Raw genomic sequence first — 17,187 nt, 5'->3', positions numbered from 1 at the left:
TCATGGACAACCGGATCGCAGAGGACATTAAACAATGTCAAGTCCTTGATAGTAGCATCTTTCCTCATACGAGGAAGCTTGAAATCGTTTTTACCCAATGCATCTAGTGCCGATTCCATTACCTTTTGCAAAGTAATGAAGGTTTTCGACAATGTGTCCAGAGGAAGCTCATCAAATGAACTTTGTACTGCGCTAATAAGTTCCTCGATGGTTCGAGTACATTTTTGGCTTTGCAGACTTTGTATCGAGTTAAAGTACCCCAAATCCAAGACGTTTAGGTCGGGACTATTCGGGGGATGATTTGCAGCCTCAATACCGCAAACACCAGAGTTAAGCAGCAATTGCGTTGTCACACCATTATGTGGACTCGCATTATCTTGCTGCAAATATATTACTTTACTCTGGTCATGCTTTGGCATCTTTAACTTGATAGCTCGAACGACATTCTCAAGAATCATCTTGCGGTAGACATACGCAGTTACCGTTTGGGACACGATAACTGGCGTACCCTTTAGCCGGTTCCGGCTATTCAGTTTCGCCAGGGCAGTCTCCATGAAGGTCCACACGCCAAGCTTCCCGTCAAAGACGCATTTCTTGTTGTGGTCATTTCTTGGTCGCGCCACCGCCGCGAGGAAAATCACTTTCGTGATGAAAAGCTTGGATTTCAACTGGCGCTTGGGTAACTCTTCGTCATCGTAGGAGTAGTACCACCTTTTGACCGTCGTCAAAAGAACCATCATGCACTTGAGAGTGCATGTTGTCAAAAAGGGTCCCATTTGGCGACGGCCTGAGGAACGATGCGGCATGACGCATCCGTTGCACGGTGTTCGCGTCTGTCAGGTATGGCTTCGAGTGGCTCGTCTTGCTCTTCAACGTCTTGGCGCGTTGCATGTGACGGAAAATTGTCGTCTTCGGGATGCCTGATTGAGCCGCCAACGTACGCATGGTTTGACGTGCGTGCATCGGGACCGCCTTGAAGGCTCGCTCGATCTCGTCGTCAGTACGAAGCATTTTGCGATTTATATTTCCTAATTTCAAACACCTCTTAAATTAACACCCGTAGGAAATGATTGTTGTATGTCCAATTATTATATTTGAGAGGTTTTACCGCTGTATTTTGTCGTGACATCGGCCTTGAGACTGCCATCGCGGAGAGAGAGGCGAACTCGGGTCCAGACACTCGATATCGTTTTCCACGTGCAGTCAAACGTTTGAGCTGTTCGTGTGATGCATCCATGTGGGAGGGTCCCGTCTACGCTGTGAGCTAGGAGCGTTTCGTAGATGGTACCGCGCTCGGCGTTGGTGAGCTTCCGGTGGCCACGTTGGGGAACACTGGCACGCGCAGAGGTAGGTGATGGCATGGTTGGTTGGGTAACAGCGTTTAGAAAACGAAGTGTACTGAGCACGAGGGATAAAAATTGATTTTGAAACCTCACCGGGTCATTATATTTGCTGAGCAAGGAGGCAACATTTTCGTTCCGCCATAACTCGTGAGGAAATGGTCTTTGTTTGCTCTTATTACGTCCAATCAAAGCAGAGATCTCGCGCTTTCTGGTGAGCCAATTAGATTGATTGAAGGTGACGAATTAGAAAAATTCCGCCAATGAAAAGAAAAGTCGATACATTTGTTCGGACCAGAGTAGTAATCAAGTAGTTTCCAATTTGGAAACTACTTGATTATTGTGCTTTCGAGTGAAATTTCGTGTTGTGGCGTGGTTTCTCGTTGGAATTTAAATCGATTTGATTGGCTACCTCAGATGAGCTCAAAATTGTTAGCCAATCAAAACCTTCTCAATGAAATTCAACCAATCAGATCGATTGTGGATTGGTTTGGTCGGCGCGATTCGATTGTACCCCCTCCCCAAATTTGTATCAAATCGACAATAATTGAGTTTGGATTATCATTATATACAGTACAGTAGTATTAATAGTACTAATAATACTAGTAGTACTACCGGTAGTATATGTTAATTAGCTGTAAGTGAAGTATAGGTATATGTACTACAGTAGTAGCACATCACGTAGTACAGTACTAGTATATGTTCAGTAGATTACATACATTAATCAAGTGTATGTATATACGTGGGGCAGAGGTACAGTAGTACTTCTGTCTAATAGCATTTTCCATTCGAGTTTACGAATTGACGACGCCAAAGGATATCTATCTCTAAGAGTACTACGTCCAATCGCTTGTTCGTTGGTGGTTCGTTACCATCAAAATCCTTGTTTTGAAGTGCTTCTTCTGCCCTGTCTGTAGTGATGGCCTGATGAAAGTCGACGGTTAATACATTACCGTGTAATGCGCTTTACAGTAAACTATGTATCCCACTACGTACTCCAAGGAGGTTGATTCGCTTGATTTGCATCAAAAGTGAAATGCCAGTTACAGTCGGACTACGTCGTCGTGGGCTTGCCACGCTGCAGCACGGCGCGCCCAAGTTCCCCTACAAACGGGTTTGTGCCTTGGGCCGACGCCACCCTAATAAAAAATATATATTAAAAATATAAAAATATGTAATACTGTACCCATGTTGCAGTTTGCGGATGCCGTTGAGCACTTCGCGGGTCTTGGAGATGTATACACGGTCCAGATTCGATCGGATGTCGATCTCCATGTCCTCCACCAAGCGCCCAATGTTGCTCAAGTGGGCACTCTGCGACTCAAACTTCATCGTGCGCTCCGTCTAGGTGTGTCAATATACCATGATCACATTAAAAAGACGTTTTAAATATAAATATATTGAATTCTATTGGGACTACTTAGTCCAATCTTAATATACAATGTACATTGTTGACCCACATTTCGAAAGCGAACAACAGGTTGCATCATCATGGCGGAATATCATGTTATATATATATATATATTTATTTATAAGTCATATAGTATGATATATATATTTTTGAAAATACTCGCAGAAAATTAGAGTATATACCTGCCGCGTGAGATTCGCATCCAAGTTCAAATGGCCAAGTTCTTGACGATGACTGACGTTCATGGCCAAGAGCACCGTCGACGTCAGCGTGTACACGGCCTCCTTGTCGTTTTTCTCATGCACTTCGACCACGTGGATCGAGTTCCAACCACCTTCCTCCACGAATCTACATAAGATATGGATGGATCATTGGATATATGTACATGGATGAATGGTTTGACGAGTATTACCGTTGGTGGTGGACGTCCTTCTTGATGAGGATGCACGCAGCAAAGCCTGGCTCGAGGTCCCACATGTACACAGACGACACCCCTCCTGCTCTTCCACTTTAGCCGTCAAAGGAAGACATCGTTCAGATACGTACCTTGGTAGTACATGTCGCGGTACACGTCAAACAGTTCGTTGGCTTGGATCTCCAATAGCCGCAAGTTGTCCGACGGGACAAACCCTTCCCCATCTTCGATGGGCGGGTAGTACGCATTCGTCCACGGTGACCTACATCGTCGTGAGGATACGGCATGAATCGACAGAGGGATGTTCACACCGATGCGAGTCGCCGTCGCGGTTGTAGTCGCAGAGCAAGAAAGGCCGTCCTGCCGTCGGGTCCACCGCTTGTCCCAAGGGTTGGTCCACGCGCTGGTACAGCTCATCTTCAAGGTCCGGTTGTAATTGACAGATACCCGCCAGGTCATTCGCCACGTTTCCTGGCGGCATGCGCCGAAGGACGTTCAGGCTCAACGTCATGAGATCGTCGCTCATACTTGCAGCAATCTTTCTTTGCGGTCAAAATGTGCAATGCGGAGTTCCGGATAAAAGACAACCGTCCGGATAATAACATGCTGCATTTTCATTTATTCTTTCATAGTAAATGAAAGAATGCGATGAACAGATGATTGGGTGCTTTCGACATAAATAAAACTATTATTAGCCAGTAATATTGCGCTATGTGAGGAATTAACGGCCAATCAAATCCAAGTACAACGGGACCATTTATCAGCTGATGCATTTCTACGTACGTCGACAACGATCATCATGATGCATCGCTTTCGTTCCGCGGGCGTGAAGGCCAAGGCGGTGATGCCGTGGACAGGTATGGTGGCACTCGGCTGTGCAACCACCGCCACTGCGGCGTACTCGACGCCAGCACTCGCGAAGGCCGCGCCACCTTTGACTCCCATAGACCGCTCGACCCCGGAGGTGACGTTGTACCAGTACGAGCCGTGCCCGTACTGCTGCAAGACCAAGGCGGTGCTGGACTTTCTCAAGGTCCCGTACAACGTCGTGGAGGTGAACCCAGTGACGAAGAAGGAGCTCAAGGCCATCACGGACTACAATAAAGTGCCCGTGGCTGTTGTGGACGGACAAGTACGTGGCACTCGTCTCCTCGCTTGTCCTCATCCTCGTCACACCATTCCTATCAAGGTCCCATGCAACATGATCATAGGTGGTGCCCAACTCGTCCGACATCATTTCTCGGTTGCAATCGACGTCCACGTTCGACCCCGTGACCAAGGACTGGAATGAATGGATCGACATGAAGCTGGTACGTGTGTTTATCTGAAGTTGCTGTACAACTTGCTCTCGAATAGTCTCTAAGTACACCCATGTACGTACGTGCGTAGGTGGTGCTCATGCCGCCCAACATCTACCGCACCGTGCCGGAAGCCCTCCAGGCATTCCAATACTGCCTCACAGAGGGCAATTTCACCGCGTGGGAGCGCCGCGTGAGTTTATACACGGGCGCCGCCGCCATGTACGTGATTTCTAAGCGCCTCAAGAAGAAGTACGGGTTCGACGATGAACGTCTGGCGTTGTACGAAGTCACCAACGGCTGGGTACATTACATTATGTATTTATATATATGGATGGGTCGGAGTGAGTATACATACAGCATAGACATGTGTATTTTGTATGCATGGCTCGAATTACAGTATATATATAGTATACATTTATATACAGGAATGGATATGCCTAATTTATACATATATATATGATCGTATCTATGTACAGTACATCTAACTAGTACGAATGGATCTCATGTATGTATGGCTGGGATTGCATATATATTATATAAAGGAATACGGGTATGCGCATTACTAATAGTATATAAATATATATGTATGTGCATCGAACTCGTGCGTATGGCCCATACCCATATATATAAGATATATATATATATGGTACAATTGATATTGTGAGTAGGTGGCAGCAATGGACGGCAAACCGTTTTTAGGCGGCGACCATCCAAACTTAACGGATGTATCTGTATTTGGAGTGTTTCGGTCGATCGAGGGGTTGGACACGTTCCAAGATGTGATGGCTAACACCCAGCTGGAGCCGTGGTTTAATCGGATGGCCAACCTCGTGGGCGCTTCGTCCCGCGTCGAGACTCCCAAAGTTACAGCGTAGAAGTCCTAGCTTCAATAGACAAGTACTAGACGACGAAAAGCTGGCGACGTTACAGTATGTAGTTGTTAAAAGAGTAGTAACGACTGGTACTCGACTTGACGGCTTCGTTCACTCGAGGAGAGAATCGTCTGGACGCAAAGCATCCATGACATGATGACATGCGAAAGAGAGAGAGATATGCGCGACATTCGTACTTGTCGGCAAGGAGAAACCCATATCTGTCGATGGAAGAGACGGGGTATGCAACCGCCCGAGGCGATGTTACGATGGGCGGGGGAGGTAGGTTGTTCGTCGTGGTATCCACAGACCTTGGTACTCCTGACCTGAACGACAACATCATGAGCATATGCTGCATGTTGCCATGAGCAATCATCTTACATCGTGGCTGTTCCGTCCACACGAAGAACGAATAGAGGTTGGTTCATACTGAATTCAATCGAATTCGCACTTGGACATCATGGCAAGACATGGACGAGGCTGTCATGCGTTTCATCTACATAAAGGGTGAACTACTCCTACTATACAGTGTTTGTATTGGTGGTGGTGGAATTGCAAGTTCTGGAACGACTTTGCCCATGAATGTATCTACTAGTAGTACTATTAAGAGTTACGTAGTAAGAGTAGTAGTAGTAGGAGGAGGAGGAGGAGGGGCTATTAGTAGGACTCGCTGTGAACCCTCGCTTGTCGTTACGGGAGTACATGTTGCTGCGGGTGTGGCCACATCACTTGACTTTGGCGTGTGAAGGTTACAATAATATTTGATGAGACCGTGAGATTGGGGATAAATATGTCATACTACGACATGTGTTCATGGTAAGTAACGTTAGTTCGATTTGGACGACTCGAGAAGAATGTACTACTTTCGAGTACGTGCATAGAGGATACACTCTCGCTCACGCGATGGCTTTGCACGGGTGGTTCAATGCAGTGTAGATTCCACATGCACAACAGACTGCTTGAATCAAGTCGCCTCGGTGCAGTTCCAAGTACGCAACCACATGGTTGTGTCCATGGGCAATCGCTCCGTGCAGAGCGTTGATCGAACATCCATGGGTCGGCCGCTGACTGTGAATGAACTGCACGACATGAAGGTGTCCATTGGAGGCGGCCGCGTCGATGGCGAGAGATGTCGACCCGCACCGGGGCTTGGCGTGATGCATATACGCCACGACATCGACATGCCCCCCGCCCGCTGCGCCAACGAATCCGTCCGATGTCCACGATTGGGCTCCATATTCGTGGCACCACTGCACGATGGGCAAGTGCCCCATGCGCGCACTAGCATTCACCACGGCCTTCGTGCACGGCAGCTTTCGATGGACGCACAGGTACACGACAATGTCCAGATGGCCGCTGGTTGCCGCAGACATGAGCGCGCGATTCGTCCCGGCGTAGTAGCCCATTTTAAACAACGCAACGATACCAGGGAGGTTGCCCGTGATAGCGGCTACGTCCACGAGATTGTCGTCGTCGTCGATGTCCAAGTTGAGCGTGTCGAGTAAGGTCAAATTTGTCGCGGCGACTGCGAACAGCACAACCACAGGACGCAAGTGGGGGATGCAAGAAAGCAACCGCGCCAGGCGTACTTCCCCGTGCATCGCAATCCAGCCAAGGAAGGTGGCGGTGGTGCTGCTGGTGATGATGGCTAGCGGCACAACATCTTGAGGGATGCCATGCTGAAACTGCACAATGTGCCCAAACATGTCCCGAGAACTGAGCACTACGACGGAAGGCGCATGGAACGACGGGGGGGTCACCATGATATGCCCACCGTGCCACTTGAATTGTGTGGAGCTAACTAGCTGCCTGTAAACATGCAGAACGTGAACCGTTCGGATAACGTGTACTTGTAGTACGACAGCAACAACGTCACACAGAATCGAATATTTCGCAAGGGCGCAATGCACAAAAGTCCCGTCTGTACACACCTTTGGTGGTGCAAGTTGTTCGTGCCAAGTCCAATCAATGCGCACTTCGGAAGTAGCCACCCCCACCACAATCACCCGACAGTAATCTCGAAAGTACACAAACATACGATTACTACATATTATGCTGAGCAATGAAGTTGTGCGAATATCAATCAACAATGCCCCAATTCCCGCAGGTTTTAATCGCTTCGACGGCACTGTATATGGTGCGACTTGTATCCAAAATTGCAGTGAGAAATGTCAGGTTGAAATGGTACTTTACTGCACGAGGTAGGTACTATATAGTAGAGTATTCCCCTGTTAGCAACAGCTCCAAAAGTTGTCCATGGTAGTACGGCTCCGTTCGACTGGAATCCCCAGTGGGGAAATGCACCTGCTGTTCCCGGGGCCAAGTTGAATTGCAAGTGGCAAACCACTTTCTCCCGGGGGGTGGGGTTCCTTCGAGTATGTCACAACTTCGACCCTTCAGAATACCAGTCTGTGAAGATTTACGCTCCAACTGTTGCCCGTTTGGGAGGGGAATTGCACTGCCTAAAATTCCGAAATTCGGAATATACGTGTCCATTCGTGGCTTCCCAACCAAATTTAATGAACAGTGTGGTCAAAATTGTCCATTAGGACTACAGTACTACACTGTACTACTATATTACTCACGCCAGTTCTGCATTGACGTGCGGTACAAGGTAGTACTTGTAGCCTTCGTATTTCTGTACCGGTATAATTTGTGGATCGCAGTTATTACAAGAAAAGAGCCCCCTCTTGACACCAACCTTCGAACCAGCTACAGTACGCGTGCTCGTTACGGAGTACTTTGCAGTAGTTTGTGCATTGACGGTGCTCTTCCTACTGTCCTCAAGGTCTCATGGGGTCAGTCGAACGCCCCCCCCCACGAGTCTTCCATTGGCCACACCCATAACAGTCATATCGATGCCATATGGTTCGACAAGTCAACTGGACCAGTGTCACTGACGCACAGACCCAACCCCCTTTCCTTATCATATGCTCTGAGAACAATCATAGTACATTCTACGGAATTCGAAGGCCATAACTTGACTTTTGTATGCAATCGTTGGCGCACATCCCTACGATTTCGCCATTTTGAAATCCTGCACCTCAATTTTTTTCCAAGTTATATACGAATTTGTAGCAAACATAAAATTTCACAACCCATCTGTGATTTGACGAAATCGTCGGGAGCTGGTCCTACGATTTTCATATCCAATGAGATCTCAGGAAAATCACAAATTGCCCGACTCCAATTGACCAATCCTCCTCTAATCGTACAGTACAGGTCACATACCAAAGGTGAATGTGAGGCGTCCTACAGTAGTGGCAATGCCTTTGATAGTACTTCGATAGTATTATGTATGCAGCAGTACGCAAGTCGTGCTGCGTTGAACTAGTACGTACGCAGTAGGAAGGAGCGATCGTAATGGAAGAGTTAACGTGATCTGTTGACAGTCGAGCTGGGCGCGATTGGGCGCGATTGCGAATCAAGACTTCTGGTGTGGGCCATATAAGCACACAAGATACCTTTCTCCAAGTCAAGTGCACGCAATTGCATAAATTCGACTTTAGGAGTAACGTTATCGTTAATATCACGTGGTTGGATGTTTACCTTTGAGGGCCTTGACGTATGTACTATTAGTATTACTAGCATGGCGTTGGATTACTCCATGCAGAGGCACGTTGGAGTAGTAACATTGATGTCGAAAGTACTACCGTAGTACATGACTAACGTGATGGTACTATTAATAGTAGGTATTCCATCGTCGAATAATTGTATCATGCAGCCTGTTTTGCCAAGGACTATCGTCAATAACTTACGAACTGCACACTCGAAATCTTATGTTGTTCGAACTACTTCGAAGTATTAGATTTGAATTGTGCTGGGACCAAGTGTATAGTAGTTCTAGTATGTCGTAGAAGGTGACGAAATCATCAATCGTGTATTATTGATTGTTTGTGCTTATTTGTCTGGAAAGGCGTGGCCGTGGTAGGCCATGCCCATGCCGGAAATGTTATCGCCCAACCCGCACGTATGGTCTGGTTTCTTGCATGCCAACATGGGCACCACATAACATTGAAAGTCCCCTAATCACAATATATATTAAAAGTCCCCTAATCACTATATATATATATATATATATATATATATATTAATCACAACGACACAAAATTGTATGATCCCCACACTTCAATCAGATGCATTTAAGGATTTATTCCACCAAACAACTAGAACACTAGTCACACTATATAGTGCGCTCCCAGCGGTCAAAATTACGATACGACCAACGCACAGTACTGCTGATACTACTACTACGCAGTACCCAAACCAATACTTTATCCTGAAAATAAGACAAAGCAAGCATAATATTATCCCGTCATCGAAGATTTTACGATGCCAATTAAATATATTATTTCAGCATCGTACCTTCCGTCCACGTGGCAGTGGGAGAGCGCGGATCAATGTCCCACGTAATACCGGACGCCGTCAGGGGCGTCGACCGTGGGAGCAAAATCTACACAAGTCCAAAAGTATATATTTTATATATATATTATAATAATACACGATGCTACAGTTTTCAATGCAAGCTGCTCCCATCCAAAACTAACTATAAACATAACAACAATAAAAAAAAATTCAAATACATGAAACACAACCATTTAAATCTGATATCATTCAAGAAGAGAGGCACATATTGTCGATTTGATATACAAATTTGGGGAGGGGGTGCAATCGAATCGCGCCGACCAAACCGATCCACAATCGATCTGATTGGTTGAATTGTATTGAGAAGGTTTTGATTGGCTAATAATTTTGAGCTCATCTGAAGTAGCCAATCAAATCGATTTAAATTCCAACGAGAAACCATGAAATGTCACTCGAAAGCACAATATTTGCAATCTTGAATGTCCACGAGTGCTTCTTCGTACCTCGACCAAGGACGGGACGATGGAGATGTCGGCGCCTTTTACCCCGCGGGAACGATCGCCACAGGCCAATTTGGAGCTGATGAGCGCCGCCTGCATGAGCGCCGTCATGGGGTTCTCCCACCCGCTGCCGCGCTTCTGGCACAAAATGTGAAACTGCAACGTGTGGAAATGGAGCCGCGTGAGGCCATGCAACGGCGCGGCCGCCGCCGGGTCTGCCTGGTGGATGGACGCGGCTTGGGCGGCGTAGGCGATGACGTCAGCCAACTGGGAGGTCACCGTCGCCACACTCGGTCGAGACGACGTTGTCACGAGCTCTTCGCCTACATATATATATATCGTAGTGTGTTGGTTCTACACTGGACAGCGAGCGACACGGAGAACGAATCGACTACAACCAAATAACAGTACAGAAGAATCGGCAGAAGAATGAAGCCAATCAGATAGGAGGAATTCATGATTAGTGTATGACTTTAATTAATGTGAGTAGCATCAATCCACAGGACAATTCTCGACATACAAAATTTAGGATAAAGAATCGATCGATAGAGTTGGCAAAGAATCCGCACACAAGTTCAATTGTTGGGGAGCAGATAATCGAAAAATGATCAATCAAAACCCAAAACACCATTCAAGTGGAGAATCAACCATCTGCACCCATCGAATTAGTATGTGACTTGAATTAGTGTGTGACTTGAATTAGTGTGAAGGAGTCACCACTGGGGACGATTACGCAAACATTGTAGCCATGCCACAGAGGATGACGATGTGGTTGTACTTTATTTATACATGCATGATCTCATGGACGCTAACTATAGACAGATTATATCCATATTTTGATAGGAAATAATATTATTTTTGGGATAGATTACATCTATTTTATTGATTGGAAGGCGTACCTGTCATGAGAAAGTGGTGCAAAATCGCAAGCTCTTGTTCGTTGAATCCAATTGAATGCACATGAGGCAGCACCAACTTGACCGTGTCGTCAAACAATGTGAAATCTACATGAAATATCTTGTTACAATGGAATCCTTTGGCATAATATATATATATATAGTTAAAAATATACCTGAAGCCGCCGCGAATTCATAATGCGTGAGCGTTGACTTGGTGGCTGTGATGCGCTGGAGCATCGCCGACAAATCTTTCAAGCGGCTGTATCGGCGGTCTTCGTCGGTGTCAACTTCCATCAATTGCAGCCCTCCAATCACCACCTGATGACAAAAATAGATTTTTAAAAAAATTAAAAAATAATTTAAAAAGTTTTTCATCGATGCACACCAGATTTACACTCACGCAATACTGGTACGCCCATAACATGTCGACGTGCATGGAACACTCAAATTGAATGTATCATACATATACACCAACTATTCTGTACATTTTATTCGTACTTGAGCATTTCTACGCCCCCCACAAGGGTAATAATATATATGTGTTGATGTATCAAACATATACACCAACTATTCTGTACATTCATTCGTACTTGAGCTTCCACATCCGCATGGTGGTACTATTTTAATATATATATTGTTAATCCATTCTCTTGGGGGATACCGATGCAACCAAATGTGGACACGAATCGGCAAAAGAAAAAGAGTACAGAGCCAATCAGATTGCAGGAAACCCTCGGTTCTCGAATCAACATCTAATTCGTGTGTGACTCAAATTACCATGATTAACAACAATAAATACATAGGACAAATTCATGACATACAAACACATGTGCAAATAATATCGATCGATGGCTTTGGTGCATGAAATATCCACAATATAGTTATAAAAATACCAAACCATGTTGGGATTCTGGCATTTCCACGTCCCCACCGTGGCAATATATATATATATATATATATTGATGTATCATACATACGCACCAAACTATGCAGCCTATTCATTCCTACTCAAGCATTTCCACGTCCCCATCATGGCAATATATATATATATATACATTTTGAGGTATCATACATATACACCAACTGTTCTGCCTATCATGTAGTCATATGAATTTCTCATGTCCCCACGATCATAGTCACATTTCAATAAATGTATATATATATATATATATACTGATAATACCATGTTGGGATTGAACGTTGTGAGAGCTTGATCAAACTCCTCCAGCACCGACAGTCGGGCGTTGTACACGTCGTGGTTGAGATAGTACCGATTGGCTCGGGGGGACACGAGGTTGTTGACGGCGTCGCCTTTGGCGTACTCGAGCACCAGGTGCACGTCTTCTTGGCCGCCGTCCTCGACGCTCCCGACCACTTGAACGTTCGGGTGGAACAGCGTGCGCATGTCAGTTCCCACAGCACCTCCCAGCAGCACCTACGTACATATATCGTTGGACGGTGGGTATTTATTTCAATGATACAGTACTACGAAATTGATATTGTACACACACACATCTGGTCCTTATCGAATGACGAATGGTCGATTAGTGCGATTTTATTTCTCCTTTGGAAGGACCAGCAGCACTTATCACTACCAGTACTACTTCATGGTTGCGGTCGACCCCAGATTCCAAGTCAAAATGAGGAAGTGATGATTTTTGGAGGCCGTATGTGAACTATAGACTGCAAAAGAAATGTACGGTATCACTATAGTACGCATGAAATACGGCGTCATCCAAAGTCGACGTGGAAAGCACATATATATATATATATATATATAATATTGCCAAGTCATATATATATAATATTGCCAAGTCATATATTTATATATTGTCAAGTCGAAAATCGATAGAAGTGGGTGGGATGCTACACTCAATCGAATGCGCACCACCAACTCGGATGACAATCGATCGACCAATCAAAATCCAGAATTCAACTTTAAGTGACCAATCAAAAGTCTTGCTTGAGAATTCGACTGTGGGTGTGACTTGTATTCGTGTAATACTGGTTCATTTTTACATACAAAACTCACAGTATAATCAATTGATCGATGGGCAAATGAGCACACAAATCTAAATTTTGGGTCAAAGGACGATATATACATATATATATATTGTATATATGCATAGTGTCATTTCATAGTAAATGGCGCAAATACATCAAATTTAAAAGATATGTAGTGCAACGAGATCGAGTTAGGTACCTCGAAGCCTTCATACGCGGCGCGCTGTGCCATTTGAGCCGCGTTCCCGCCTAATGCCGATTCCACAGTCGGGATGGACTTGGCCAGCTGCACGACTTGATGAAACGCTTCAGCAGAGGACTAGGAATATACACATGTGATGGACGTATGTACGGCAATAGTTGAGACGGGAGCGAAGGATGAGAGAGGGCGGCAGTGGATGGAAGTACATACCATGCTCTGTTCGGCGGCAGCGCCTTGGGAAAAGTAGTGTCCAAAGCTCTCCATGAGTTCGACGTTCGAGTTGATCCGCTCGTGGTGACGAGGCACGATATCATGACTGTGCTCGAACTTTTCCATGAGGTCTGTGGCGCGGATGCTGACGTCCACGTCAGCGGAGCAGCAGAACGCCAGTCTGTTCTTGGTGTGGTGCGCTTTCGGACGCGCATGGTACTCCATGGACGCGAGGAAGAGGGCATGTTCCGCGTCCGTGAATGCCGACGTCGAGCTGGCCTTGTCCACCGGGATGAGTCGGGAGAGCTCGTCCGCGTAGAAGATTGCGACGCCGCACGCCACCAAGGAAAGGCCGATGGCCGCCCATTGCGACGCGCTGTACATGCTGCTGATCAAAAATCAAAAGTGACGTTTCTGTGATTTGGGTTATTCCGTATTGAATATAGCAGGTTTTGTTGACATACCTGTGATATTGGATATTATATAAAAGATAGACAGGTGAATCGTCGATATTTCGACACGTAAGCAATCATTGAGTTGTTACAGTGAACGAGGGAATTTACTAACGTTATTAACATTAAGACACACCGAAGTTCGTCTGAATATTGCTGTACTTAACCAATCAGAATCATGGATTTCAAAAACGGTTGGTTTGATTTGTCAAAATAATCACCAATCAGATTTCAAGATTTAGATTTTACTTCGATTCAAAGTGTGGCTTACTGTTAACTGTAAATTCCCTCGTTCACTGTAGTTCAAATACTACTACTCCGGAGTATATACTTCGTAATAGTAATACGTAGGTGTACCGTACACAAAGCAATTTAAATGTTCTGAATTGAGTACGTAATAGAATAAATCAATGACGGAAATTTATGCTTGAATTGGTCAATCGTAAAGTCTACCGACTACCGTTACTTAACGTTAACGTTAGTCAAGTATGGCTGGATTGCTGCGGTAGCGTCTGTGTATCTCGTCGTGTTGCTTCCCTCAAAACACTTCCAGTCTTTACAACTGCTACGCAGCAATGAACTACCGGTATGTAGACGGCTCTCGGTGAGTTTGCACGTGGCAGTATATTGGCCTGCCTCGTCCTGGAGTATAAGGTCACCGCCGGCGTCCTGGAGTATAAGGTCACCGCCGGCGACAGTAGCGGTGGGCTAGCCGCTGCCCACGACAATTTATCCGCTAGTGTGCGTTTATAAGCATAGTTAGTTCGGTTGGCGTGTATCCCCAGTGCATTATCCCAGTGCATGATGCAAGTTACATGTCTGTGATTGGATTAAATCCACCAGCATTCTATATTTAGCCTTGAAACGACACCAGTACCACCACGGCCGTCGTACTTTTTGCCGACACACGATGGCAGTGGCGGCAGATTACTCTGGCTGGGTAAAGGACTTGGACTCTTTCAAGCCGTCGACGGACGATGACGACGACGAGGAAGACCGACTGCAATACATGAGTGGCGGCTACACGTCCAAGAAACCCACGAGCCACGCGTCTCAACTCGACGAAATCAAGCAGGAGATGAAGTTGCTGAATTGGCACAAACTCGCCAATGAAGCTGCGTTAAAGGCAGCGTTGATTAAAACCAAGGTACATACAGCCCTGACGAGATCCTGCATTCATACAGGAACCTAAACGACGGTGAGATGATTTAGAAACTCAAGCGCGAAGACGCGCGGCAACTGGCGCTCGTGGACGCCGAAGAGCACATGGATCGATTGCAGCAAATCGAAGAAGAGGAAAACTTGAAACCTCTCGAAGTCACTGCAGAGTTCATTCGGCAATACGAAGAAGACGAGCGAAAACAAGAGGTAGGTTGATCGTTATAACTAGATCCAATGCGACCATTCATCGTGTGACGTGGCAGCGCCGGCTCGAGGCAGACGTTTCTCGACACATTACGTGCCTAAAGAAGCTCAAAACCATGTTGGAAGATCGGGAAGACCTGCGGCGTCGGCATATTCAGTACCGCCAAGGCAAGCTCGCGCTCGACCACGGGTATTCTCTACAGGTACATGAACAAAGTCTCTTTTTCGTTTGTCCTCTTGGAAAATTGAATGTAATATTCCCACGACCTATCTACCTACCTACCTACAATAACATACATATACATATCCAAGATCATGTGTATTATCCTTGTAAATTGGCTTTGAAATAGAGCAACCAAGAAGACGATGGTCAGCAGCAGGAGAGTAAGCTCTCGTCTCGGTCCACAGGCAACTCAAACGACGTAACGCGCGTACTCTCAAGCTTGGACAAACTGGTCGAGTTGGAGCGGCGAATATCGAGTTTGGAGCAGGACGACATTGAGCCCGCGTCCGCCGCGATGGTCACGTCCTCCATAGTCAAGGACAAGGGATCGTCCACGGCACTCAAGTTTATGAAAACGTCCAAGGGCCGGACGACAGCGCAACCAATAATAGCCAAGTCAAAGCAACCCAAGTCTCAATCGACGTTCTTGACCGCCGTCCCCGACAAAACCTCTCGAGTTGGTTTGAAAGCCAAGTCGAAGGAACTGCAGCGGGCGGCCGAGTTGCGACGGATGCCCGAACGGGACCGGCTAAAAGCCCGGCAAGTAGACCAGAAGCAAGCCCTTGTGGCACGAGACAAGCAACAATCGGTCAAAATCAACCAGTGGGCCCAACAGAAGAAGCAAGCTGCGGTAGCTCGAAAAGCCAACTACGTCAAGATCAACCAGCGCACGGCAGCTGCAGCTACAGGGGACAAGGCCAAGGGAACAAAGAACAAACACATGCAGGACTTTCAAGCCATGAAGCGCGATTTCGAATCTAAGAAGAAGAAGAACATGGCGGGGGCGACGATGGGCGTCAAGGCGCCGCTGCCCCCCGTCAAGAAGAGACCCCCCCCCAATCATACAAGTCGCTGCAATTCAGGAACAATGATGCAGCCGTGGGGACCCAAGCCCAAACCCCCCGCAGAACAACGATTGCTTCCCATGATTCACGGTAGTACATACAGCTTGTTGTTTTTGAGAGGAACCCAAGATACGAAGATCGGGATCTTTGGTATTGATTGTCCTTTGACCCAAAATATGGTTGACTTTTGTGGTGATTCTTTGCCAAATCCATCGATCGATCCATTCTTTGTCCTGACAACTTTTGTAAGTAAAGATTGTCCAATATCACTCTAATTTCAGTCACACACTAGGTCGGTGTTGAATTGGTCGACGAGTGAATAATTGGATTGGCCACTTGATTAGTGTTCTGGGTTTTGATTGGTCAATCTATTGTCGGCCGATTTGGTTATTCTGCGCATTCGATTGAGAACCCCTACTCTAATTTAGAATCGACTTGACAATATGAAGGTCTGACGGGAATGTGTGTGTGTGTGTGTAGGTCGTGTGAAAGCAACTACGGGAGCAACGCACACTCAACCCCATCGACAACACCTGGCCCACCAGAAGCCGACGGCGGCCAAAACTACATCTACCCCGCCATCATCATCGACGTTGCCTCGAATGAGCCGACCACCGCACAACAACGCTGGCGGAAGTGGAGATAGTTTAGGATTGGGGGTCCGAGGCATACGGAGTGGAGGTGGATAGTGATAATATATTGTGGATTCAGAGTTCCAGACCCCGTCGAATCCAATCTCGATTATCATCATCGACGCTATTGGCTAATCCAATTTCGAGTGGA

The 17,187-nt window shown here is 46.3% G+C and overlaps 6 protein-coding genes across 8 annotated transcripts; 2 read left to right on the top strand and 4 right to left on the bottom strand.

Moving 5' to 3' along the window:
* Positions 1-274: 274 nt before the first annotated feature.
* Positions 275-1,361, bottom strand: H257_15296 (hypothetical protein; the record flags this gene model as incomplete). The annotated part of the gene is made up of 4 exons (XM_009843335.1): positions 275-285; positions 509-685; positions 735-1,028; positions 1,109-1,361. The coding sequence occupies 4 exons, from the start codon at positions 1,359-1,361 to the stop codon at positions 275-277; spliced, it is 735 nt and encodes a 244-aa protein (XP_009841637.1).
* An 895-nt stretch (positions 1,362-2,256) lies between these two features.
* On the bottom strand, positions 2,257-3,721 carry H257_15295 (hypothetical protein). The gene is made up of 6 exons (XM_009843334.1): positions 3,478-3,721; positions 3,298-3,428; positions 3,164-3,248; positions 2,934-3,099; positions 2,527-2,684; positions 2,257-2,479 (listed from the first exon to the last, which is right to left on the bottom strand). The coding sequence occupies exons 1-6, from the start codon at positions 3,690-3,692 to the stop codon at positions 2,395-2,397; spliced, it is 840 nt and encodes a 279-aa protein (XP_009841636.1). The 5' UTR covers positions 3,693-3,721; the 3' UTR covers positions 2,257-2,394.
* Positions 3,722-3,935: 214 nt separating this feature from the next.
* On the top strand, positions 3,936-5,457 carry H257_15294. Of its 2 annotated transcripts, XM_009843333.1 has the most exons (4): positions 3,949-4,298; positions 4,378-4,476; positions 4,556-4,768; positions 5,136-5,457. In XM_009843333.1, the coding sequence occupies exons 1-4, from the start codon at positions 3,966-3,968 to the stop codon at positions 5,340-5,342; spliced, it is 852 nt and encodes a 283-aa protein (XP_009841635.1). In that variant the 5' UTR covers positions 3,949-3,965; the 3' UTR covers positions 5,343-5,457. The 2 variants fall into 2 exon arrangements, with proteins under 2 accessions (XP_009841634.1, XP_009841635.1); XM_009843332.1 differs by having other exon boundaries at positions 3,936-4,298; positions 4,556-5,457.
* Positions 5,458-6,122: 665 nt separating this feature from the next.
* On the bottom strand, positions 6,123-7,120 carry H257_15293 (hypothetical protein). Its single transcript, XM_009843331.1, has one exon. The coding sequence runs from the start codon at positions 7,100-7,102 to the stop codon at positions 6,236-6,238; it is 867 nt and encodes a 288-aa protein (XP_009841633.1). The 5' UTR covers positions 7,103-7,120; the 3' UTR covers positions 6,123-6,235.
* A 2,068-nt stretch (positions 7,121-9,188) lies between these two features.
* H257_15292 lies at positions 9,189-13,944 on the bottom strand. Of its 2 annotated transcripts, XM_009843330.1 has the most exons (8): positions 13,520-13,944; positions 13,307-13,426; positions 12,287-12,538; positions 11,277-11,421; positions 11,104-11,208; positions 10,208-10,527; positions 9,705-9,792; positions 9,189-9,364 (listed from the first exon to the last, which is right to left on the bottom strand). In XM_009843330.1, the coding sequence occupies exons 1-8, from the start codon at positions 13,901-13,903 to the stop codon at positions 9,240-9,242; spliced, it is 1,539 nt and encodes a 512-aa protein (XP_009841632.1). In that variant the 5' UTR covers positions 13,904-13,944; the 3' UTR covers positions 9,189-9,239. The 2 variants fall into 2 exon arrangements, with proteins under 2 accessions (XP_009841632.1, XP_009841631.1); XM_009843329.1 differs by lacking the exon at positions 9,189-9,364 and having other exon boundaries at positions 9,410-9,792.
* An 837-nt stretch (positions 13,945-14,781) lies between these two features.
* On the top strand, positions 14,782-17,144 carry H257_15291 (hypothetical protein). The gene is made up of 5 exons (XM_009843328.1): positions 14,782-15,118; positions 15,184-15,339; positions 15,396-15,539; positions 15,687-16,494; positions 16,885-17,144. The coding sequence occupies exons 1-5, from the start codon at positions 14,882-14,884 to the stop codon at positions 17,091-17,093; spliced, it is 1,554 nt and encodes a 517-aa protein (XP_009841630.1). The 5' UTR covers positions 14,782-14,881; the 3' UTR covers positions 17,094-17,144.
* The last annotated feature ends 43 nt before the right edge of the window (positions 17,145-17,187 follow it).

Source organism: Aphanomyces astaci (genome assembly GCF_000520075.1).
Source record: "Aphanomyces astaci strain APO3 unplaced genomic scaffold supercont1.68, whole genome shotgun sequence".
NCBI lineage: Eukaryota > Oomycota > Saprolegniomycetes > Saprolegniales > Verrucalvaceae > Aphanomyces > Aphanomyces astaci.
Note: the sequence above shows the minus strand (reverse complement) of the source record. Positions and strands in the feature narration are given on the sequence as shown.